Below are 25,231 nucleotides of genomic sequence, written 5' to 3' on the forward strand. Positions count from 1 at the left end.
ACCAGTGGCGTCGCTATGGGGGTGCAGACTGCACCTGTGTGATACCCGCCAGAAGGGTGGCACCAAGGCAACAGATAAGGCAGTGGATCCCCCCCCCCTACAGCGCTGCTGGCTTTCTCCCTCCGGCTGCTCTGCAGAGGGATCGGTTGTACATGCTTCCAAAGCAGGCATGGCCACCAGGTGGGTGCTAAAAGCAATCCCAATATTGCTAGAATCCCATCTTTGCGGACACGGGACTTCCTATGTGTCCCAGACCGTTACTCCCCCCTCCTTTCATAACCCTACAGCTCCCAGGCTGTATGCTGTTCCCCAATCGGCGGCAAGACTGTTAACAGGAAAAAAACCCTGGGAATCCATCTCCCCTTCCCTGAGGAGTCTACATTGGCTAACCATAAAGAATCGTATCAATTTCAAGACCCTCTGCCTCACCCACAAATGTATACAAGGAAACGCTCCTCAATACCTATGCGAGAAAATAAAACGCTACACACCCAATCGCAGTCTTCGATCTTCTAACCATAACCTCCTGCTTATTCCAAAAACCCGCTACAAAACAAAGGGAGAATGCAGATTTGCAGTCCAAGGACCACGGCTATGGAACGCATTACCTACTCACATTCGCATGGAAGAAAACCATCAGGCCTTCAGAAAGAAACTCAAGACCTACCTCTTGTAAGAAGCTTGACAACATAGGACGGATCTAGCACCCTGAGGCGATTCAGTTCGCATTTGTAGCGCTATACAAATCAATCATTCATTCAGAGAGAGTTAGGAAGCCGGGATAGCCAATGGGAGGTGAGCAGCAGCTGTGTGGAGGGAGCTGGTGTCGGATTCAAACAGAGGGAGGAGTGAGTCTAGGAGCGTGTGAGAGAGCTGGTGAGTATGAGGACAGCACTCATTACTGTAACACTGCAATGTTTTTTTCTGCCAGCACTGTGTTCCTGTCTGGCTTTCTGTGTGCTTCCACACAAAGCCTGGTGACCGTGCAGGCAGCCCCTGAGTGGTGTACACACATGGTGGGAACATGGGAGCTAAAGAGAAGTGCTGGTGACTGAGAGGCAGGTGAAACAATTTGTTGGGCAATCCTGACAGGTCAATTATTCTCCCAGGTGACTTTGTCTAGGGGCAGGGGGACACTGATCAAAGGGGAGTACAGATTTCAGGTGATTTCCCATTTCTCTGTATGCATCCAGATCACAATGACCCTCCCCAAAGTCTGTTGGCAGGTTGGCTGAGCCCATTTGCTGTGTTCCCTCTGCCCTGATGTAAGGGGGAACTCTTCAGACTCTGATGTAAGGGGGGAGAGACCACCTTACATCATAGTTCCCCTTTACACCAGAGTCCACAGCATTGCCCCTTACATCATGGTCTGCAATGTTCCCCTTTACACCAGAGTCTGCAGCATTCCCCCTTACATCATGATCCACAGCATCACCCCCCACCCCCCTTACACTGTAAGGGAAAACTCTGCAGACTCTGATGTAAAGGGGAACTCTGTGGACTCTGATGTAAGGGGGCACACCAGCCAGATTCTAATGTAAAGGGGCACTCCACTGGATACTGTTGTACAGTGGCACTCTGCTGGATTCTGATATAAGGGGGAATCTGTCGGTAGGTGGAACTCTGATGTACAGTAATGGGGGATTTTCCGGACTCTGATGTAAGGGGGTACTCTTCAGACTCTAATGTAAGGTGGTGGGACTCTGGGGAGACTGATGTAAGGGGGAACTCTGATGTATGTTGGGGACTTTGGTGTAAGGGAGGACACCTATGTGAAGGTGTCACTCATCCCGATTGCTGCACTCTATATATTGTTTTGTTTGTTACTTTCTCCTGACCCCTGTACTCTATACATTGTTTTATTGGATAATTTGTCATTATTTGGGGGGGGGGGGGGGGGGGGGGGAGTGACACCAGCCCTAGTGGTGTCACTGTAAGGAACAATTAATACCTTAGCAATAGCTGCTCAAAGACACCTACAAAAATCAGGGTGGTATACCATGTTAGTTTGCATAGTAGAAATTGCAGAAAAGTCAATTAATTGATAAAGACTTGTGTCCAGTAATATTCAGATATAGTACAACTGGATTTGTAAAGACCAAAGGAAAAAGCTGTAATAATCATTGCAAAATTAAGCCTTTATGATCTTCTATAGTGAACATTTATACCTTCAAGTCTCTGTACACTACAAAGCGGTTGTGCATGTGTTCCAAGCCCAAGATAATTTCAGCAGCATAAAATCTCATCTCCTTCTCGGAGAAAACACCATGTTGAGAGAGATGGTAGTGCAAATCCCCACCTAAAAGTAAAAAAAAAAAAAAAAACATAAAATTAAAATCTGACAACTAAATACACCCCTATATCACTGGTTACAGTTTCACCCAAAATGTCCAATTTAAATAGTAGTTTAAGCAGTACGGTATTTTGCAGCACTGAAACACCGCTGTCGATTAACTGAAGTTTTTAACACATGAGTCATAGAATCAACAATAAACATGAGCTCAGATGTGTTCAGATCCCAGTCCAAATCCATCTGAGTGAGCCTGCTAGGAAGCGGTCACTGTACTAGGCCAATCCTAAGCGGCCATGGCATTCCTAGCCCTGCAGCTGCACATATACACACCCAATGTATGTGCAGCTATGGGGCAGGATATGCCTCAGCTGCTTATGATTGGCCCAGTACACTGACAGCTTCCTGGCAGGTTCAGTCAAGTAGTTCAGACAAAGATCCAAACATGCCTAAGCTCATTCATACTCAACATACAAAACAAGATAGAACAAACCAGAGCTTAACAGAGTATATCAAGTATCTGACTAAAATGCAAGGGTAAGCAGTAGCTTAAACAGGATGACACTCGAGGCTCGGTTCACACTGCATGCCGCTGCGGCTCACAGCAGGGGTTCTGTGCGTCCTGGTTCAACGTTTCAGGTCCGATTCCAGCTCGATTTTTTGGCTGAATTCGGACCTGAAACGGACTCTGCAAATTCGTACTGGAGCCGCATTGGAGATATGTGAACCGGATCCATAGAGCCGGTCACAATCTCCTGCTATTGTGAATTGGATGCAGGGATCCCACATCCAATTCGCAATAGTGTGAACCCAGCCTGACAGAAGAAAAGGTAGACATGTAACATGCTTCTTTAAAGAAGCATAGCCAGGAGCCAGATTATTTACATCAGCGAACCACATGTTCATACTACTTCCCATTATTTAAAATATTTTTATGTAAATTATTGGCCGATTCTCTTTACTTACCAGTTTAAGGCCAATGAGATATTAGTGAGGTAAACAGATGTGTGCAGTTTTATAAACTACCTCTGACTGTAGAGCACAGTTTAAAAAGTATTGCAACACAACTGCTCACTTCATCCTCTCTGCAGACACATTAGACTAGAACTATAACTTTTTTATTTCCATCTTGGATAGCCTAAGAGAGGGTTATAGCACCTGTCAGATTTTCTTTTTACCATCTATGTCCCATTGGAGAAATTTACCATCACTTCCTGTCCCATGGCCAAAACAGGAAGTGAGAGAAAATCCCTGCAAATTAAGGGAATCTCTGGGGTTCCCCAGGTCACCAGAACTGGTGTCCCCATTGGAGGATTTCCCATCTATTACTTTTCTGGGGACAACTTAAATTTGGCATTTTCTTTTACTTTCACTTTCAGGGACAATGGGAGACAGGACAGATAGAGAGGGTGAATATCCCTAACAGGGACACCAACAGCAATAAAAACTTAATGGGTGTTCCAATCCATCTCCATACTGTTCAAAACTAAAAAAAAAAAAACAAAAAAACAAAAAAAACAAAAACACAAGGTGATCTGTAAAAAGGCTTGCTGAACAAAACTTGCAATATTTTTTTTTTTTAACCTGAAGCCATAGTGATGGCTGGATTGTGATAAGCAATTAATGTAACAGAGCCTCTCGAAATGACCAAGATATAAAAGGTGACTCAAAAGGCACAGGGAGCAAATGCACAGGCATGCCGATAGCACAGGAATGTTCATTGGGTTGTGAACTAAACGATGTACTAAGTTCACTACTGCCACTGGAGGACAATAAAATATGGGTGCAAATTTTCTCACTAAGCTGACAGATCTTTCCTTCTACATGGGTGTCCTTTAAAAGAGAATGAAACTGAAAAGGATGGATTTTTATTTTATTCTGTTTCACCACTTACTGTAATTACGGTTTTACAATGTTGAGAATAAAAGCAATATAATACTAAAAATAATGAAAAAATTAAATGACATAAGATACCACTAGAAATTCAGGATCTATAAAACAGCTATTTAGCATAAAGCATTCTAAACAGACTGAAGGGTTATTGGACTGGCGGACACAGAAATTAGACATCTTCCAATATCTCCCTGCAGATCTTATCTTATTATATAACTTACATAACAGTTTTTGGCATGGACAGAACAATTAATGCTACTTATTATGAAACAAAACTGTCTTCTTTGCTTCTAAAACAAATCTTCTTTCCTCTCCTTATTATGACATAACACCCTTCAACTTGCCTCCTTGAAAAATCACTGTTCTGATTAAAGATAGCGTGACAGAAACTGTTTACCCCATGGCTCGGATGACATGGAAAAGCTAAATTTTTATAACTAATTGTATTTAAACAATCACGAAAATCTTGGTCCATTGGTCCACACTCAGAAGTGCCTACACATAACTACAGCAGTTCCAGTATCCTCTGCTTTGCATGAGCTGGCAGTGGTTCTGATCAAGCAATGCCCAGACACTTCCAAGTAGTGTTGGAGGTTGTCGTTAAATCGAACCACCTCACAATCTGATTGGAAATCATTATAACAAGCTGTCTCACTGACCAACAGGAATATGTGGGAGACAAGCTTCAGGGAGTACTGAAGCTTTTCTTGATCAGAATGGCGTGGCAGATGATAAAAGGTGCTGCAGCTGGGTGCCTGAACCCCATACTGTACCTCTCATAAGCTTTTAAGTACTCTTAAGCTGGCCATAGATGGTTTGAATCTTGGCTGGTCTTCGAATAATCTATGGGCAGGCTGATTGTACCAAAGTTGATCGATCCATTAACTTGGGTACAACCAGCCTATCAGATTTTGCATGCGATTATTGCCAGTGGCTATAGCCACTAGCAATAATCATTGCGTGTTCTCACAGCAGGGACTACTCACCCTGCCTGAAGAACACAATGGCTCAGTGGGAGGGATTCCCACATCAACACTGTGTGGATAGGGGAATCACGTGATTTTCTTTCCTGCAACCCATGCAGGAAAGAAAATCGGATCATCTATGGCGAGCCTTAAACTGACAGTCTTTAATTCATTTTGGCCATTAATTAAGGGTTCATTCTTGGATCACCCAGCTATATGGTATAGCCCTGTTAGGGGGGAAGCGTAGCCAGGGATCAATGATGCTGGTCTTAATTTTGGGTAACAAATTGGTGGTCATTTAAGAAATTCAATAAACCTCATTAAAGATGAACCATTCACCTTTGATTGGGGTGATTGGATAAGAGAGGATTATCTACTGTCTATGGGTGTAGTAGGTACATTAAGGTTACCCATAAACATAAGGCAGTGCTTATGAGACTTGTGGTCTAATCCCCCCCACAAAAAAAACACTATTTTTCTGATACACGTTTTACAAATTTGCTGTTTTTGTTTGACCAGATGTAATTATCTAAATTATAATCATCTTCAACAAATCTTATTTTTATATATTCTGTGTGTGTTGTAATTGATTGACAATGAAAGATTGTTTCATTATGCCATACATTCTATAAGGCAGTTGAAAATGTTTAAACATGTGCGACAGCTGGCTTTTCGATTTGACCTAAAAAAATTTTTAAATGTTGCCCAAACTGCCTGCATGCAAACTGATTTTTCTTCATCATGGTCAAAATATTGAAGCATGTGCTGGTAGCATTTCATTTTGTAACTGGCTTCTATCACTCTGGGGTGTCTACTGCAGTATAATTGGGATGGGTGCAGACTGCCAAGGTATAGAAAATTGCAGTATAAGGTCATTTTATGATCACCCTAGCCTGAAAAAATATGTATTCTTCAATTAAAGACACTGGACAGTATACAGACTGACAGAAGCATTATGAAATTGGAATGACAATGTCTTACCATTCATCAGATCCAAGATGAAGCAGAGCTTGTCAGGCGTATGGAAGGCATAAGTCATGCACACTATAAACGGACAGTCCTAAAAATAAAGAAAAAAAAAAAAAGATATTTAAGAAAAATGCACTAAAGAACATTTACAGTACTGTGTAGCAATGGATTCAACAATTATACATACTATGATATATATGCACAAGCATTATTTTAAGCACCTACATATTTAGCAATAGCATAAAACCACAAAATGTAAACTATATAAAACAACAAATGCTTGATGGCAGTTATTGGATATTAGGAAGCAATTCAAAAAACAAAACACAAAAACGCTGTCTCCTAATCTCATATATATTGTATATCTTTTTTTGGTTGGCTTAATCTGCTAGTGGCAAATCTTTACCAGTTGTTTTCTTTGATACCTATAACAAAATTAAAAATTCCAAGTTCTGTAATATGCATGTCTCTTCTTGACATGTGAGAAAATTGGTATACCATTTTTCCTGTGATACACAAAGGATATCTGCTGCAGATATACCCCATTATCGTCTCGGGTGGGTAGCATAGAAATCATATGGATATAATCTAACCAGCTATTTGCACAGCAGCTAGACAAGCAGAAAGTAAAGGTATATCAATTGATTTAATCATGGTTTCTTTTGGAGATCTTAGATTCAATCAAATACCTCCTGCCAATATATTCCCAGAAAAAAAAGTCTATTTGTTGGGCTGGATTTCTCCAACTAACACAGAACTAACCTTTACACAAATGGTGATTTCTGGTAATTACATAAACATACACATACTAGAGAAACACAACAAAAAATTGAAAACCTTAAAACAAATTGAAAAGCATGATATCAATAATGGCCAGAAAGCATGCATGCAGGACTAAGCAGCCGATGTGCCCCGAGCCCATGATGCATACTAATGATGTGGCTCGGGTTCCAGCTACCGCCAATGCTGGATCAGCCATTTCAATAGTGGCTTAAGAACATTGTCAGACTGTGCCCGGAACATGTATTAAACAGGGAACTGGCAAGATCACCAAACATTTAAGCCGAGCAAAATGAAAACATTGGCAATATGCATTTTATTGGAAATTTTCCTAAGGGTTTTTGTTTTTCAATCATCTTCTATCGAATTTCAAAAGATACAAAATAAAAAAAAAAAACAATGCAGAGAGAATAGGAATATCATGTCACTGGACCAACAAAATTCCCCTGGAATTAATTTATCTGTAACACAGCCAGAGGTCATCAACAGTCACATTACATACGGTATTGCTATATCTCTGTCCATCCACAGCGATCCAACGTAGCCCGTGAAAGGATTTGGACATACCCAGTGTACTATCTATAACGTAAAATTACTAGAGCACCTGTCACTATACGTGACTTCAAATCTGGTTGATGTTTCAAGGGAGATAATCCAGTATTGCATATGTAAAGAAGAAATAAAAAGAAAGGATGTTTAAGGATTTCCTCTACAGGAAAGAATCTTTAAATATTTCTAGAACATGCCACACAACACAATTTACTGTGATTTACTCAAAGCTAAACTTTATATTTGTAGACTTGTTTTTATGATTGTGAATAAGCTTTCTGAATGCACAAATCCTTGTGGGTCCTGAGGAAGCGGTATATCCACGAAGGTCTCTGAAGTATACAGATGGCTTGTTCCTGTGATGTATTTGAAGATATTGATAGTTGCTATATGTTTTTAAATTGTATTTAATAAAATGATGGCTTTTTGTATACAACATACATGCTTCCTTCAATGATTGGAAATAAGTGACAAGAGGGGTATATCCAAAGTCCCAAATCCTTTCTCATTCCTGTTTTACCATACATATTGGGATGATACCCTGAGTCACTTTATCACTAGATCAATTGTCGATATGCACTCCATTCCACATTAATCTCTTCAATATAGTAAACTTAGTATTTGACCGGCCTGTGGAATGTCTTGCTTGTATATCTCCCTTCCCCTAATTTTATGCCCACTCCTACTCCACCCTATTTTTTTATTGTATTCTAACTTACATTTTAATTTTTTCCCCTTTTATTTCCTAACAGTCATCGCTAAGAGATGTGCTCTGCCTTTTCCCACATAAATGCAGAAACACCACATACTATTATATATAGTATCTGGTTAAAATGTTAAAGATACATTTTTTTTAATAACTTGTAACAAAAAAAAGGAAAAAAACAAACATTACACTAACATATGGTGGTGGTGGGGGTAATAGATTTTTTGAACACTAATAACCATTCTAATATATAAGTACACATTCCCAAGGAAGGAAGAAGGAAGAAGATGTATTTGATTGAGACTTTGTTGTTGTTGTTTGTAGTATCTCAAAAGTCATTTGGTGTTTTTTTTTAGATTATTTTTATCTGCAAAGTGTATTGGAGTATCATATCTTACAGCATGGAACTTTCTTTGTATTTGTCCTTAAATCTTGTGAGAGAAATATTTGCTACACTAAAGCGGCACACTGTAGGTAAAAAAGATTTTTCTTATTTGAACAAGAAAGTGGACATCTCCTGGACTAGCCTCTTTCTTTGAGCTACATGGGTTCCCACACCCTGAACCCCCACTTCTGTCCACATCTATTAAAAATAATAATCTGCTCTGAGCTATTTACAGTGATCAGGGCTCTATGACCCATATCGAAATCATACAGCTACGCCTGATTTCAGTGGGTTTTAGATCTGGAAAGGATAAGCAGTTCCATGCATGGGAGAAGCCTCAGAGCTGCTTTGTCACCGTCTTTTGGAAAGCCCTTCATCATACATTTACCATATCAACACAAGCACTGAATCTAAAATAGCAGTATTTACTCACACACACCTTGCACCGAACCTCTTCTGTTCAGAGATCAGAAAAATTTTAACATACCAGAAAACTAAGCGACAGAAAATATTCCACAGAAAAGAAATACAACACAATTCATTGCTAAGCAGTAGTACAGCAGACACGCTAGCAATGGCTGCTATGCAAGGCCACATAAAAGCCTCACTCTGGATGGGTGATGTTAATGCTTTCTTTTCTGTGCCATGCTCTGATATGCTGTATGAATTTTTCATCAGGAGCTGTATGCGTCACTGCGTGGAGAAGGTGCCTGGATCTGTCATCAGAACCACAGCTGCTCCCCCCCCCCCCCCCCCACCCACCCAGCACTCCACATCACCAAGCTAAATACATTTCTTTCACGCTCTAATCAGGCAAAAACAATAGTGCAGTTAAGGAAAATTTGCTCAATTAAAATGTCTTTTTACATCTGGATGTGCTACACTAAAAGGATTATAAAAAGTATGCAAAGAGCAAAATTTCAGGAAGGTATTATACCATAAATCAGTGTAAGTCATATTTTAGGTTTGTAATGTTGTTCCTATTTAACCCATTACCTGTATACAACACACTACTTTGTGCCTACCAATCAAATTCACACATCATGAATCAGCAAGGCAAAGTCAGCATTCACAAATAAGGATGAGCCCTGGCGTGTTCGCACACTCCATGTGCAGAGCCTGCCAGGAAGTCGGCCCAGTGCTGCGCTAATCACAGGCAGTGAAACATTGTCCCGATGTGCGGCTGCAGAGATCGGGAAATGTCTCACTGCCTGAGATTAGCGCAGCGCCGTGCCGACTTCCTGGAGGGCTCTGCACGTGGAGTGTGCGAACATGCCGGAGCTCATCCTTATTCACAAATCACCTCTTATCTTCATTGCAAAGCTGTGCCTGAGCTTGCAGCCTAGAATCTAGATAATGTGGGCTCTCTTTACCAATGGCAGACCATGCTGTCCATTTTGTTCAGTGCATGTCTTGTGGACTTGCAGTGAGATAAGAGGATCAGCAGGTCACATAGGAAGCAGAAAATTTACATGTAATAAATTCAGTAGATATAGTTGTACCCATGATCATCATTGGCAACTGAGGCTCGAGTCACACTACTGCAATGCGATTTTATTGTGATTTTCAGTGAAATGCGCACAACAAAACCCCAAAAATCTAGTAGAAACCTTGCTGGTGCTATCTGCATAAAAGTATTAATTATTTACATATTATTATTATATTTTCAGTGTGATTATGTAGTCTGAATTTGATGGGAGTTGGCTGCGTTTCTGCATGTTCTATGGGGCCAATGAAACAAGAAAAAACGCTCCAGGTGAGTGAGTCTCTGGTTAATCCCCACACACATTAGTCAGGTGCTAGCCCAGCTTGCATGCTGTGTAACAAAGAAATGATTCCGGACGGCTGCACTTCCAAAAATCCTTTTATTGAAGCTGCACATGACAAGTGGTTGACAGATGGAACAGGGACAAAGAGGTAGACGCGTTTCGTGCAAATGTTAGCGCTTAGTTATTAATGATCCTGCTGACCGGCTCTCTTCTCCTCACACTCAGAGCAGTGAGAGTGGGGCAACGTCCAATGATGTCATCCTAGAACGAGAGGGGATCCCGCCCTCCGTCACTTGACTACATGTGCTGCAGCAGTGCTGGCAGCACTCATACGTCCATTTCCCAAAGACAACCTCTGGATATGATACTGAGCACGTACACTCTCGACTTCTTTGGTTGACCATGGCGAGGTCTGTTCTGAGTGGAACCTGTCCTGTTAAACCGCTGTATGGTCTTGGCCACCGTGCTGCAGCTCAATTTCATGGTCTTGGCAATCTTCTTATAGCCTACGCCATCTTTATGTAGAGCAACAATTCTTTTTTTCAGATCCTCAGAGAGTTCTTTGCCATGAGTGACCAGTATGAGAGAGTTAGAGCGATAACACCAAATTTAACACACCTGCTCCCCCATTCACACCTGAGACCCTGTAACACTAACAAGTCACATGACACTAGGGAGGAAAAATGGCTAATAGCCCCAATTTAGACATTTTCACTTAGGGGTGTACTTACTTTTGTTGCCTGCGGTTTAGACATTAATGGCTGTGTGTTGGGTTATTTTGAGGGAACAGCAAATTTACACTGTTATACAAGCTGTACACTCACTACTTTACATTGTAGCAAAGTGTCATTTCTTCAGTGTTGTCACATGAAAAGGTATAATAAAATATTGACAAAAATGTGAGGGGTTTACTCACTTTTGTGAGATACTGTATGTAGGCACTTTCAAAGTTAAAGCAATAAAAAGAAAAAATATGTAAAAATCATTAAATGTGCTTGCTTAGGGAAAGCTGGGCATTCGAGCTCCCATTTGAATGAGCTTCAACACATTGCTGCAATGCCTTCTCAGATAATTTGAATCCTCAGCTTTCCTAGAATCCCACAGTGAGGCCCAGTGATATCAAGGGCGCCTGCCAAGTTGTGTAGGAAGCTCTACATAACACTGATGAAGAACTACCTTTCTCTAGATCTGTTTGTGTATCATCACTGCAAGAGGGTGAAGCAAATAGACCAGAAGAGATGTTATTGCTTAATAAGATGTACTGTGTAAAGTGACTAAAAACTGCCACCTCCCTGAAGAAACTGATCACTGGCTGTGCATCAAAAATAAATGGAGGAAGCCACTACATGGACTGCAGAGAACCACAAAGTGGAACCTGTGGAAGGGGGAAGGCGGGCACAACCAAAAACAAGGAAAGGGAACCCCCAAATACACAGGCAAAAACAGGACTTTGAATGTGCCAATCACGAGGAAACAAAAAATCAAATATAAAAGTCAAAATGTATTATATCATATTAAAAAACAGAGTTTCATCTGATTAAAACCACAAAATAAAGAACAGGTAGTAGACTTAGGCAGACAATAGTTGACAATGTCTGTGAATTTAGGAGTTTCCCTTCCTTGTTTTTGGTTGTGGTCCCCCCCTCTTCCACAGGTTCCACTTTGTGGTTCTTTGCAATTATTAGTGGGATGGTGCCAACATGGGGACATGTATATGTCTTTCTCTGGCTCACACACTTTTGTGTTTTAGTACCACTACATGGACTGCCCAGAGGTGCAAATGAAGGATTGAAGCAGCAGTGATGTGAAGGTCACAGTCACTACTATTTGTTGCAAAACCAATCAGAGGATTGGCAGAGATTTTCTGTAACACAATATAGCAATCAAAAATATCCCCCATTGTTTTGCCTTAATCCTATGACCAGTTAGAAAAATAAATGACTTTAAGATAACAAGACTGGCTACTTATGAATGAATATTGCAATCAGCTGCCTAAATAATATACCATAAAGTACAGCTCTGTGCCGACTGTTGTAGGTAAACAAGTTAAAATGGGCAATTTAATAACCCATCTACATGACTGAAGGATATTATGTCTTAAAGAAAGGCTGAATGTGTTTTTTTTGTACAAGCTAATCATAACTGTGAAAAGAAGCAAAAACCCACAGTGATACTCTCGTCATTACAGCTTGAGAAATGACCAATTAAGAGCCATTTCTGTGGGATGGTTGATAAATGAGACAATGTAATATCACAGAAATTGATCAGACCTTTTGTTGTAGATAATTATTCGTGTGTACATGCCACCCGCTTACTGCAGTTATTATCCAATGGGTCAGGCACAAAATTATAGCGCATGTAATTTACTACACCTCTGCCTCCACAATGCAGAACAATTCTTTGCTACAAAAAGTAATGTGTGGCAGCTGACACTCCAAACATAAAACTTTTATTGAGATTAAAATAGCTGCTTCTGGGCAAGTGCATGATGGTATGAATAAATAATTTATATTTGCTATCAGCAGCCTTTGGTCTTCGTACGTCTGTTTTACATAGCAATTCATTTTTATATTGCAAATTTGATACCAGACAGGAGTATGGCACGACACTGCACAAACAACTAGTAATCTAATAGTTGCATACCTCAGTTAGATTAAACAGTTTCATAGTGATTTACATATGGCTTTGAAATAGGCTTTATTCTTAATTTCTGACATGGAAAAAAACCTGTACATTGCTCATTCAAGGAAAAGTAACAGGTCTGCTTGAAGCATAACTAAACCCAAACACAAAGGTGACATTAAGCAGCTTGAACGCGCTTAGAGGTGGCAGTTGCATTCGTTTTCATTATCCCAGTTAAGAACGGTTTTAGCAAGTACAGAAAATACCTGTTGATCTTGCCAGAAATGTTTTCTTGTTACTTCCTTTGAGATGAACGGGGAGCAAAAACTATTATTCCCACCACCCCATGCATGTATTGCAGATTAACAAAGGCAGATGTACTTGAAGTCAAAGAATTATTAGGTGAAGTTGAAGAAAGAAAAAAAATAAATAAATAGACACCCCAATCTAAAAACAGGTAAGCCTGCAAAGTGCTGCAGCAACATAATGAGCAGGGCCCTCAGATGTATTGAATTGTATTGTAACTGTACTGTCTGCCCTCATGTCGTAAAACACTGTGCAAACTGTTGGAGCTATATAAATCCTGTATAATAATAATAATAAAAAAGACCTGGCTACACCACAGACTGGTCTTATCAGAGTTTGCACAAGGGCCAAGGACCCACAGCAGCACTCAACAGCCTAGGTACCCAGCACTGAGTTGTAAATGGAAATGGAGAGTCATCTGCTGTAGCAGGCAAATGGGGAAGTGAACAAAAGGAACCTATATAGGGATTGAGGGGTCAGACAGGTCATACATGGGCAAAATAAAATGTATTCAAGGGAAAAAATGAGTTTTACTGTCAATTGAATCTTTTTCCTAGGTAACAATAGCCACCATTGCAAAGATCACATATTTAAGGAATCAATGCAAGTTGTTATGAATAATTGTTTTTCGATATTGTATGTCTATTTTATGATTTCTACTTCTATAGCCATATGATACTATGCCATTTTACCTGCAAATACTGCATTTGTCTGTAAAATTTAAAATCAAGTATTAAAAAAATAAACTGTATTCAAAACCTGAAATCCATTATCAAGTATGGTCAAACTATCTAATCTTTAAACATATTGTAAGGCTTATGATGGACACTAAAATCTTGAGTTACTTGTGGGTCCTGCACAATCCAGTCCACCATTTCTTGTCAGAAATTGAAAGTGTTGCGATCCCAATGAGAGCCAAAAAGAACACCTGATAAATAAATGCTTGCAATTTTTTTTTGTTTTTACTATGTAGTGACAGTCCCTGATCTAGTACTTTTAAAAACAAGTGATGGTAGCAGTCCTTGCTATAACATACTACATTTGCCATGGGTACACAAGAGCAGATTATCAACTGGATGTCAGATGAATAAAATGTTGACAGATGCAGGTAACATTTCAGTGTTGCAGCCCTACAAAGGCAACCCACAGTAGTCATAAACTGCCAAAGTACAACAGAGGCACTCCATTCATGTGAGGATGTTAGAGCTGTCCTCTGTGCTTTAGGGTAGGTAACAGGACTGGGGGAACTGTCAAAGACAACAGCCATCAGTCAAAAAAAAGTAAAAACTAAACACATTTTTACGCTTATACATAAGGGTGTAAAGATGTTCTGACATAACAGATGTCAGTAATCTCATACAAATATTCCCTTACATCCAATATCTAGCAGACTACAGCTCTTGGTCGGTTCAGATAACCGCGGCAGCCTGAGGCCCATCGAGTCGGCATCTGTTCTTTTGCATTCTACTGCAGACCCCTTGTTAAGGTTTAATTTATAACATTTACTTATTTAAGCTTTCATTTATTCAAGGTATACTTATTCATATCCGTTCCCAACTTGCAACAAGCAATGGATTTTTAAAGTACATTTGTAAACATTAATATTTACATGTCATTTGCCACAAAAGAAAACCATGTACAAGTGCAAGATTACACTGAGTGGTATTAATTCACTGAATTAGGTGCATTCATTTCAATTTTCATTTCTCAGAGACTTCAGAAAACCCTAGAGTTTAGAGTAGAAAAAAAAAGAAATGTTATAAACTTGGGCAATTCAAATCAAGCGCATTTATGAAAACAATGCATTAGCAGAGGTTACCTAAAGTAAAAAATGCATGCCAATATGATCAGTTTCATCAGGTCAAGCCTAGCCCCACCTATGCCATTGCCTGAGCTTTCCCATTGGTCAGTGAGATGGCACTTTGCATTTAAGGACCTAAAAGGAAACTCTGGAGGTGAGAGGGGGCATAGACAAATTCAACTGTGTGAAAACTCAAGATTTAAAAACATCAGCAACCTATCACTTTGGATATATTGATGGTTATTAATTGTGCTCTTTGCTCACATGAAAATGAGCAAACCAGGATCTCATACAAAAGGTTCCAACTTGACAATTAGTTGTGATACAAAGATGCCTGTTTCACACGGGGTGAGCTCCGTTGGAGTCCACCTGCTCAGTGGGGAATCTGTCCACTAAAGCGCGCTAAGCAGACGGATGGCTGGTCCGTGTTCGCTCTGCGTATGCAGAGCAGACATAGCTTGCTCTCTTCTATGGGCAGTCGGATGTAAACAGGCCTCCTAACAGTTTACACCCGACTTGCATCTGATCCAATAGACGGATGGGGATCTGTTCCGCATATTGTCTATAACTATCAACAACATAGGTGTCAGAAGATAGGTTTGGGTATGTTAAAAGATTTAGTCCATGGAAGAGCGCACACATGTTGGGTATGTCATATCCTTCCAAGAAATTAAGATTTATCAGGGGCTCCTAAATGAAAAATATAAGGGTTTTCAATGATTTCTGCAGAATCTTAGAGAGCTCTTTTTAACTCGAATGGCTTACAGCCTGATTTTTTTCATGTCAATTATGAGAAACCCGTTTTTTAAATTCCATTCACTACAAATACATACACTTTGGGCGGGAATTTATCAAAATTTGAGCAGCCAGAATGTGGAGCAGCTGTGCATGACAACCAATCAGCTTCTGCTTGTTCAGTTAAGCTTTGAAAATGAAAGAGAAGTTGATTGGTTACAATGCACAGTTGTTGAGATTCTTGTATGAATATTTTGGATTTCCCCAATGAGGGGAATTGACACAATAATTGCGAGAGGCTGAGAGGTATACTGGTGTAGACGGGTGCGGCTGCTGGCTATGTGTGGACTCCTTTTCCCCCTCTCTGCTGGCACAGCCAGTGTCTTTTCCCTTCTCTCACTGCAGCTAAAGAATGGATGTGTGTGAAATTCCTCGCTCCTGCTTCACTCCTCTTTTCTCCTGGCAGTGGATGTGAGCCAATCAGGGAGCAGTAGGGCTGAAACCCATCGGAGGCAGAGAGAACACTTGCATGTAGACATGAGAGGATGTTGGAAAATGTAGTCCTAAAGTGGCACTGTACAATATAATGGAATGGCTGCAGAATTACAGCACCCACATTTCCCTGGACACAGGAGAGACAAGACTGCTTTTCCCAGGCAAAAAAGGATACGGCAAGGTCTTTGCAGATAGGGGAGCGAGAGGTGCAGACCAACTGTCAGGGTCTGTGCCCTACACTAGAGGGGTCCTACAGACAGTAAGAGAGAGAGTTGCTGTACCTGTGAGTAAAGGAGCCATAAGAGAGAGCGACTGCAAGCCTCCTGTGTGAGGGGACCTAGAGCAGTGCAGATCAACTGCTTGGATGTCTGCCCACATGTCAAGGGCCAAAGGACTGTGAGACAGAGATTTCTCCTGCTGTACAAGAACCTAAAGCTGGAGGAATGCTTTGGCGAGAAAGTCTGCAGTCAGGGAGAGTCAGGGAGAGCCAGAGAGGGACTATTTGTGAGGACTGGAACTTCCGGAACAGCTGACAGCCAACCAAGTACATGGGACTGGGCCTATTACCTGCCAAGAGTAGTGAGCTGAACTATACATTCTAAACTCTTGCCACAAACCGTTAACACTACAGAGACTGTTCTTACCTAGCAGCTCATCTGTAACTCATTGCTCACATTCCTAAAGGTATAATGCACCACTTACAGAAGGGCCCCACCAAAAGCCAGCTGCTATTGACTAATCAGCCGCCTTGTACATTTGTCAACTTCCGGGGTGCTCCTTATTAGGCACCATGAGCACATTCATTAAAGAGCAGCAAGCTCAGAGTGCACCTAAGATCACTATTATTGTGTTAGCTGATCCTATCGCTGCCAGTTACTGGTTGCATCAGTTGAGCTTGATTTAATAGTTCAGTTAAAGTATTACTAAAGGCAAAACTTTTTTTTAGTTTTGGATAGAGTGGAGCTGGATTAGAACCCCCGTTAGTTTTTTTGCAGTCTGTGCCCCCATTAGGGAGATTCCCCCTCTCTATTTGTCCTGTTTACCATTATCTCTGAAAGTCAAAGTAGAAGAAAATCCCAAATTTTTGGGTTGTCACCAGAAAAGTAATAGAGGGGAAATCTTCCAATGGGGACACTAGTTCTGGTGGCCTGGGGGTCTCCCAATGAATTCCCTTAATTTGCTCTTACATCCTTTTTGGCTAAGGGACAGGAAGTGAATGGAAATCTCCGCACTGGGACACAGATGGTGAAAAAAAAAAAAAGGGTTATAACTCTCTCTTGCTCTATCCAAAAATAATTTGCCTATTGTTCTACTTCAAATCAGCCTGTTATACGCCAGTGTTCACTTATCTAGTTTTTGAAGCGTTGAAAGTGTTCTGTTGTTGTTTGACAACAATTTACACACGGTTTAACTGCCTTGATATAATACATTTAACTAATCTACCTTTCATATGTTGTGGCTACTTTCTGTGTGTTAATATAGAGGGGTTTACATCAGTTGAGCTTGATTTAATAGTGCCGCAGTTCAGTTAAATCACCCTGTTATACGCCAGTATTTATTAACTGTATCTAGTTTGTGATGTTTTGAAAGTGTTCTGTTGTTGTTTGGCAATTTGCACACTGTTTAACTGCCTTGATATAATACATTTAATTAAGCTATCTCATTTGTTGTGGCTACTTTGTGTGGTGATACAAAGTGCAGGTATAATAATGCTTAGGTCACACAGGTGTGAGCGTGCCTCAAACCACAGCCAGGTGTGTCAGTGAGGAACGAGCACTTTATAACCCACCATCACCAGCAGCCTCTTGAGGGTGTGGGCGAGGGCAAGGGGTAAGTGCTACACTGATAATAGACCTCAAGTATTCTACAGTTGCCCCCACCAACAGTTAACAGAAAAGATACCAAAGGACCCCAATGTTAGTGTTGATTTACCATGTGGCAATTCGCAAGGCAGATTTCAAGTATGTGACTTAAAGTTGATCTCCTAAAACCCTAAGGGGGTGGCACAGAGATTACCAAAGCACAGTATTTCATAAACAATTATGGTGTTTCTATCTTACAGTGCTGTCTGTAGCTCTACCCTAGTGTAATGCCCAATTTATGGATGCTCCTATGGGGGAGCTACAACCAGCACTGAAGCCCCCACCCCATCTTCAATTAGCAGCCCTGTGCCTCCTTTGCCACCTTCCTTAAAATTAAAATTAGTTAATTAAATAATTTAATTAAAAGAACTGAAACAAAAAAACAGAGCCCAACAACCAGCTATTCTGGGAAGAGATATTACAGCACTTGTCAATGCCAGTCTGTGTTGTTGTAAATAACCATGGCTGGAGTGGAGAGCCATCATTCACAGAACCACCAACCCCCAACAACACATACCAGCTACTACACTAGTTTTCTGGACAAAATGGCTTATTATTTTGTGGGTTTGTTTTTTCATTACCTGCACCCTCATTCACAATGACACAAGCAGACAGTTGCTACTTGATTCTGTCTCTTGAATAGCTGGTGGCGCTGCAGGGTCTGGGCTCAGTCTTTGTTGTCACAACAAAGAAGGTGGCAGAAGAGATCAAAGTAGGCTTAGAGTTGCAATACACAGCAGAGCTGCAGAAGTTCCATCTGGCAGCTTTTACGCTGGCCATAGATGAATCAAAATTTGGCTGGTTCAGCAGACACCAGTTGAATCTCAATTAGTGTGTGGCCATCCCTGTTCGACAGAAGTCAAAGGATCCCTCTCTCTGGATACAATGTACCAGCAGGAGAAGGGAGGGCATTCATCCATGCACTGCACTTGTGTGGATGAAGAATCTGTTCATGTTTTTCCATTCAGCCTGTTGGCTGAATGAAAAAAAAACAAAACATATATATGGCCAAGCTTGAGAGGAGTCGAGAACAGGGTGGGTTCTGTGTGCACAGTCATTCCCACTTCACCTGTGTGGTGTCAGAAACAACAACAATATCCCAGCGCTAATAGGTAAAGACCTGCGGAGCAAGACTGAGGGATGTAAATACATAGGGGGGTTATGAGACCAGCGCAGCTGGAACAGACCGTACCTGGTGAAATCAGATGTATGAAAACAAAACAACAAAAAGTCCAGGGCTCTGCAGGTCAGAGAAAGAGACAGCTACGTTCAAGAGTTAATAACGGAATAATTTAATAAAGGTAAACAGTCAATGTAAACAATCCTGTGGATTCACAAAGCTGAAAAGGGATTAAAACCAATTGGCGTGACGACTAGCTATTCATCGAGCAACAGGGGCCAATGTGGAGTCTCACCCAACTGCATGCTGCCAAGCTGTAAGACAGGAGACAGGGGGGGTACAGATGGAATGGACACCGATGGCCAGCTGGATCACCGCTGAATGTGAGGTGTAAACCCCGAAGAGATGACTCACCAACTCCGGAGTGTTGCCCCACGTGTGTAGTGGTGGAGGAGACAGCTGCAAGCAGCGGGGAAGAAGGAACAAAGCTCCGTCTCCCAATGGGAGGTGACATCAGTCCAGCTGAGACACTGTACCAGGGAAGGGAGGGCTTCGGCGTTGTTAGGTATAGCCGCTGTGCCGCTCACAGAACAGTGTCGTGCTCCCTCGATGGTAAAAAACATCTCATCCACATGGTGTCACTCAGGGGATGACCGCAGCTGTTTAATGTGAACCATACGGGTGGGGGATGAAAAACGGCAAGCTGGGAAGGATGATATATGCAGCCAGTGTTGTGCAGCCAATGTTGTACAGCCAGTGTTGGTCAATGTAGAAGTCCCAAGGATGGAGGATCACTGGGGACATATGGCTAGTCCAAGCACCAAAAATAGAGTTGCCTTGATGACGCGTTTCACGCTCCAGCGCTTTGTCATAGTCCCAGCTTGGGAGCATGCAGTTGGGTGAGACTCCACATTGGCCCCTGTTGCTCGATGGATAGTTAGTCATCACACCAATTGGTTTTAACTTTTGAACGTAGCGGTCTGTTTCTCTGACATGTAGAGCACTGGACTTTATGTCGTTTTGTGTGGTGTCAGAGCTAAATACTAATGCGTCTCCTTGCCATCAACATGGTTGGATAATGATGGAGGGGGCGAACTATTCGACCATACTACTCGGCAATTAAAGCAAAGAATTGCATGGGACCAAGTGCAATGTGCATTGGGTCCCTTGGGGAGTTTATCAAACTTTTTTTTTAAATTATGGTGATAGTTCTTCTTTAAAGCTTTTATGAGATTTTAGAGATTGCGTTTACATCTACATGTGAAGAAATATGTCCATAAACTAATAGATGTTTTCATATATTTGCCTGGAGTTGCTTGTTTAGACAATAAGCAGCTTGATAGCATCTCAGTGCATTTATTAGTATTCCTTAATAAAAGAACTGACACAAAGATTAATATTTACTAGATATGATAGAACTAGATCTATACATTGTCAACTAGGCAGCTCACCACAGCCAGTAAATGATGGGTTTATGAACATGAGTTTTGAAATTAGCTGTCACCAAATGCTTTTTTTCCCCTAGTCAAACATAATTTCCAGCGGCATCAATTATTCATGGCAGGCTTAGATCTTTCATTTGTGTGAAAGGCTTTCTAGCCTCAGCAATATGAAACTACACAATTGTATATCACAAGTGGCTATTTAAAAGTGTTTGCTTAATAAGCAGAACGTCTGTCAGATGTATATTAACAATACTGAATATCAAGGTGAGAAAGAGGAAACACCTTTGCCTTTGTTCTTATGTTGACACTTGACACATTCTCTTTTTCTGGTCAGTGTGATACATATTTCTTGTCATGTATATACACAACTGAATCATTGGCAAATATATGCTAAAAAAAAAAATAAAAAAAAAATAAAATATGTTCTTTTTACATGCATATGTTTATGTAAATTCAGAAAGTCCTATTTAAAATAATTATTTCTTAATAGAAAACGTTTTCAGTGGAACTCTTGACAAAACTTTCGATACTCAATTGTACTCTAAACTTCATTCTACAGCTAGTCTCCCTAAATATTCTCATACACATGATTTATGTGAATTTAGTACACTATTTCATAAAGTCAAATCACATCCAATGATAAGCAGATTAGTGTTGTAAAACATGCATGCTGAACTTATGCTGAGCTCAACAAACCGCTATGAAAAACACGTAAGTAGATTGAGACAAGTCAAGGGGAGTAAACTGCAGAATTCCCTTGCTCTACAGAAGGAATTACAAGCACATGTAGCATTTATCCTTTTACTTCCCTTCCAGGTAAAAAAATCTGCTCTAAATGCAGGGTATGCCTTTTAACTTTGGTACGTGTAAAACGTATGGACACAAACATGTGTATTATAAGACCTGTGAAAATCAGTGACAAATTCATATTTCTATGTCACATATGAACAAACAGATAACACTGTTATAGAGTAACTATTAGGGTTAATACAAGTGTCTGGGTGCAAAGCTATATGTTATCAGCACCCCCCCCCCCTTCCTCTCACTAACTGTCTTGGGGAAAAAAGGTCTGTCTGTTGAAGCAGCTCAAGAATTATTAAGAATAATTCTTTGAAGCTGAAAGAAACTTAAAACTGGACATGTCTTTAGATTGGTATTAGTGTGTGGTGGAGAGGATGAATCGTCTGAACGGCTGGGTTCTTCACCAATGGACTTTTGCTTTTCCGTCATTTAGGTCCAACATGAGCAAACAGACTAAACTCAATTTGTTCTTACTTACTACAAAGAAATATTGTGTATTAAAGAAAAATTGAAATACAGCAACATCTAGACTGAAATGCTAGAAATTTAGGAGTGCAAAAATAAATACAATCCATACTGTACATATCCATACAATCTATACCATACAATCCAACAGGTAAGAGAGCAGTAACCCAACAGCAAACTTGCAATGAAAATTACATCTCTATATTTGCAGTAAAGGAAACATATTTAATGGCAGAACTGTCACCATTAGTGCAGATAGCCCCATAGGCCCAAAATTCTAAGTGAATTGGCTGCTAAAAGAAGAAAGTGAACATGAGGTCCTATATAGCAGGTACAGTAAGGTGTATTTGCATATCTTCTGCCCTTGCTTCTAAAAAGTTGTGGAGCCTACTCTAATAGACATATAATCGGGAATCTGTTTCCTAATTACAAAAGACTAACTGTATTAAAAAAAAATGTATGTAAAAAAAAAAAATCAATGAATCTTTTTTTTTTCTTTTCCCTCAATTTTTTGTGCTGACACTCTCTCTGGCGCTGTTGTTTAATGCCAAAGACAAATGGTATTATAGATCGCAACTTCTACTGGAAAGTTGTGGCGTACCCACCGCTCTCTAAAACCTAACAATTGGTGCTACAGTGCCTTAAAAAAGTATTCATACACCCTTGAAATTTTCCACATTTTGTCATGTTACAACCAAAAATGTAAATGTATTTTATTGGGATTTTTTGTGATAGACCAACACAAAGTGGCACATACTTGTGAATTGGAAGGAGAATGATAAATAGTTTTCAACATTTTTTACAAATAAATATAAGAAAAGTGTGGGGTGCATTTGTATTCAGCCCCCTTTACTCTGATACCCTTGACTAAAATTAAGTGGAACCAATTGCCTTCAGAAGTCACCTAATTAGTAAATTAGTTTACCTGTATAAATACAGCTGTTTTGTGTAGCCCTCAGAGGTTTGTTAGAGAACCTTAGTGAACAAACAGTATCATGAAGGCCAAGGAACACACCAGACAGGTCAGGGATAAAGCTGTGGAGAAGTTTAAAGCAGAGTTAGGCTATAAAAAAATATCCCAAGCTTTTAACATCTCGTGGAGCACTGTTCAATCCATCATTCGAAATTGGAAAGAGTAGGGCACAACTGCAAACCTACCAAGACATGACCGTCCACCTAAACTGACAGGCCGGGCAAGGAGAGCATTAAACAGAGAAGCAGCCAAGAGGCCCATGGTAACTCTGGAGGAGCTGCAGAGATCCACAGTTCAGGTAAGAGAATCTGTCCACAGGACAACTATTGTTCATGCACTCCATAAATCTGGCCTTTATGGAAGAGTGGCAAGAAGAAAGCCATTGTTGAAAGAAAGCCATAAGAAATCCCATTTGCAGTTTGCGAGAAGCCATGTGGGGGGACACAGCAAACATGTGGAAGAAGGTGCTCTGGTCAGATGAGACCAAAATTGAACTTTTGGCCTAAAAGCAAAACGCTATGTGTGGCGGAGAACTAACACTGCACATCACCCTGAACACACCATCCCCACTGTGAAACATGGTGGTGGCAGCATGTTGTGAGGAGGCTGTTCTTCAGCAGGGACAGGAAAGCTGGTCAGAGTTGATGGGAAGATGGATGGAGCCAAATACAGGGCAATCTTAGAAGAAAACATATTAGAGTCTGCAAAAGACTTGAGACTGGGGCGGAGGTTCACCTTCCAGCAGGACAATGACCCTAAACATACAGCCAGAGCTACAATGGAATGGTTTAGCTTATTCATGTGTTAGAATGGCAAAGTCAAAGTCCAGACCTAAATCCAATTGAGAATATGTGGCAATATTTGAAAATTGCTGTTCACAGACGCTCTCCATCCAATATGACAGAGCTTGAGCTATTTTGCAAAGAGGAATGGGCAAAAATGTCACTCTCTAGATGTGCAAAGCTGGTAGAGACATCCCCAGCAGCTGTATTTGCAGTGAAAGGTGGTTCTACAAAGTATTGACTCAGGGGGGCTGAATTGGAATGCACGCCATACTTTTCAGATATTTGTAAAACATTTTGAAAACCATTCATCAATTCCTTTCACTTCACAATTATGTGCCACTTTGTGTTCGTCTATCACATAACATACATTAATGTTTTTGGTTGTAACATGACAAAATTTCAAGGTTTCAAGGGGTATGAATACTTTTTCAAGACACTGTATTTGATTATTATAGTTACATAGTAGGTGAGGTTGAAAACAGACACAAATCATTCAAGTCCAACCTATGTGTGTGATTATATGTCAGTATTACATTGTAATGTAATACTGACTGTATGCTGTGGTCGTTCAGGTCCTTATCTAATAGTTTTTTGAAACTATCGATGGTCCCCGCTGATACCACCGCCTGTGGAAGGGAATTCCACAGCCTTGCTACTCTTACAGTAAAGAACCCTCTACGTAGTTTAAGGTTAAACTTATTTACGTCTAATTTTAATGAGTGGCCATGAGTGTCTGGTTGAACTCCCTTCCGCAAAAAAGTTTTATCCCTATTGTGGGGTCACCAGTACGGTATTTGTAAATTGAAATCATATCCCCTCTCAAGCGTCTCTTCTCCAGAGAGAATACGTTCAGTGCTCGCAACCTTTTCTCATAACTAATATCCTCCAGACCCTTTATTAGCTTGGTTGCCCTTCTTTGTACTCGCTCCATTTCCAGTACATCCTTCCTGAGGACTGGTGCCCAGAACTGAACAGCATACTCTAGGTGCAGCCAGACCAGAGTCTTGTAGAGCGGCGGGAGAATTATCGTTTTATCTCTGGAGTTGAGCCCCTTTTTAATGCATGCCATTATTCTGTTTGCTTTGTTAGCAGCAGCTTGGCATTGCATGCCATTGCTGAGACTATCATCTACTAGGACCCCCAGGTCCTTTTCCATCCTAGATTCCCCCCAGGTGTCCCCCCCCCCCCAGTGTATATATTTTTACCACCCAAATGCATTATTTTACATTTTTCCACATTAAACCTAATTTGCATGTAGTTTCCCACCCCATTAATTTGTTCAGATCTTTTTGCAAGGTTTCCACATCCTGCGGAGAAGTTATTGCCCTGCTTAGCTTAGTATCGTCCGCAAATACAGAGATTGAACTGTGTACCCCATCCTCCAGGTCATTTATGAACAAATTAAATAGAATTGGTCCCAGCACAGAACCCTGGGGGACACCACTACCCACCCCTGACAATTCCGAGTATACCCCATTTATTACCACCCTCAATCCATGTACTCACCCCTATGGT

At 40.7% G+C, this 25,231-nt stretch overlaps 1 protein-coding gene across 2 annotated transcripts in view; it reads right to left on the reverse strand.

The window, feature by feature from the left end:
- The window catches only part of GRK3 (G protein-coupled receptor kinase 3), a 452,072-nt gene that overhangs the window by 77,103 nt on the left and 349,738 nt on the right, over positions 1-25,231 (reverse strand). For both annotated transcript variants that reach the window (XM_073629456.1, XM_073629466.1), the window contains exons 10-11: positions 6,130-6,208; positions 2,169-2,299 (exon numbers count right to left, since the gene is read on the reverse strand). In XM_073629456.1, coding sequence (XP_073485557.1) covers positions 2,169-2,299; positions 6,130-6,208 — 210 coding nt within the window. The remainder of the gene's footprint in view (positions 1-2,168; positions 2,300-6,129; positions 6,209-25,231) is intronic.

This window comes from Aquarana catesbeiana, linkage group LG01 (genome assembly GCF_042186555.1).
Source record: "Aquarana catesbeiana isolate 2022-GZ linkage group LG01, ASM4218655v1, whole genome shotgun sequence".
NCBI lineage: Eukaryota > Metazoa > Chordata > Amphibia > Anura > Ranidae > Aquarana > Aquarana catesbeiana.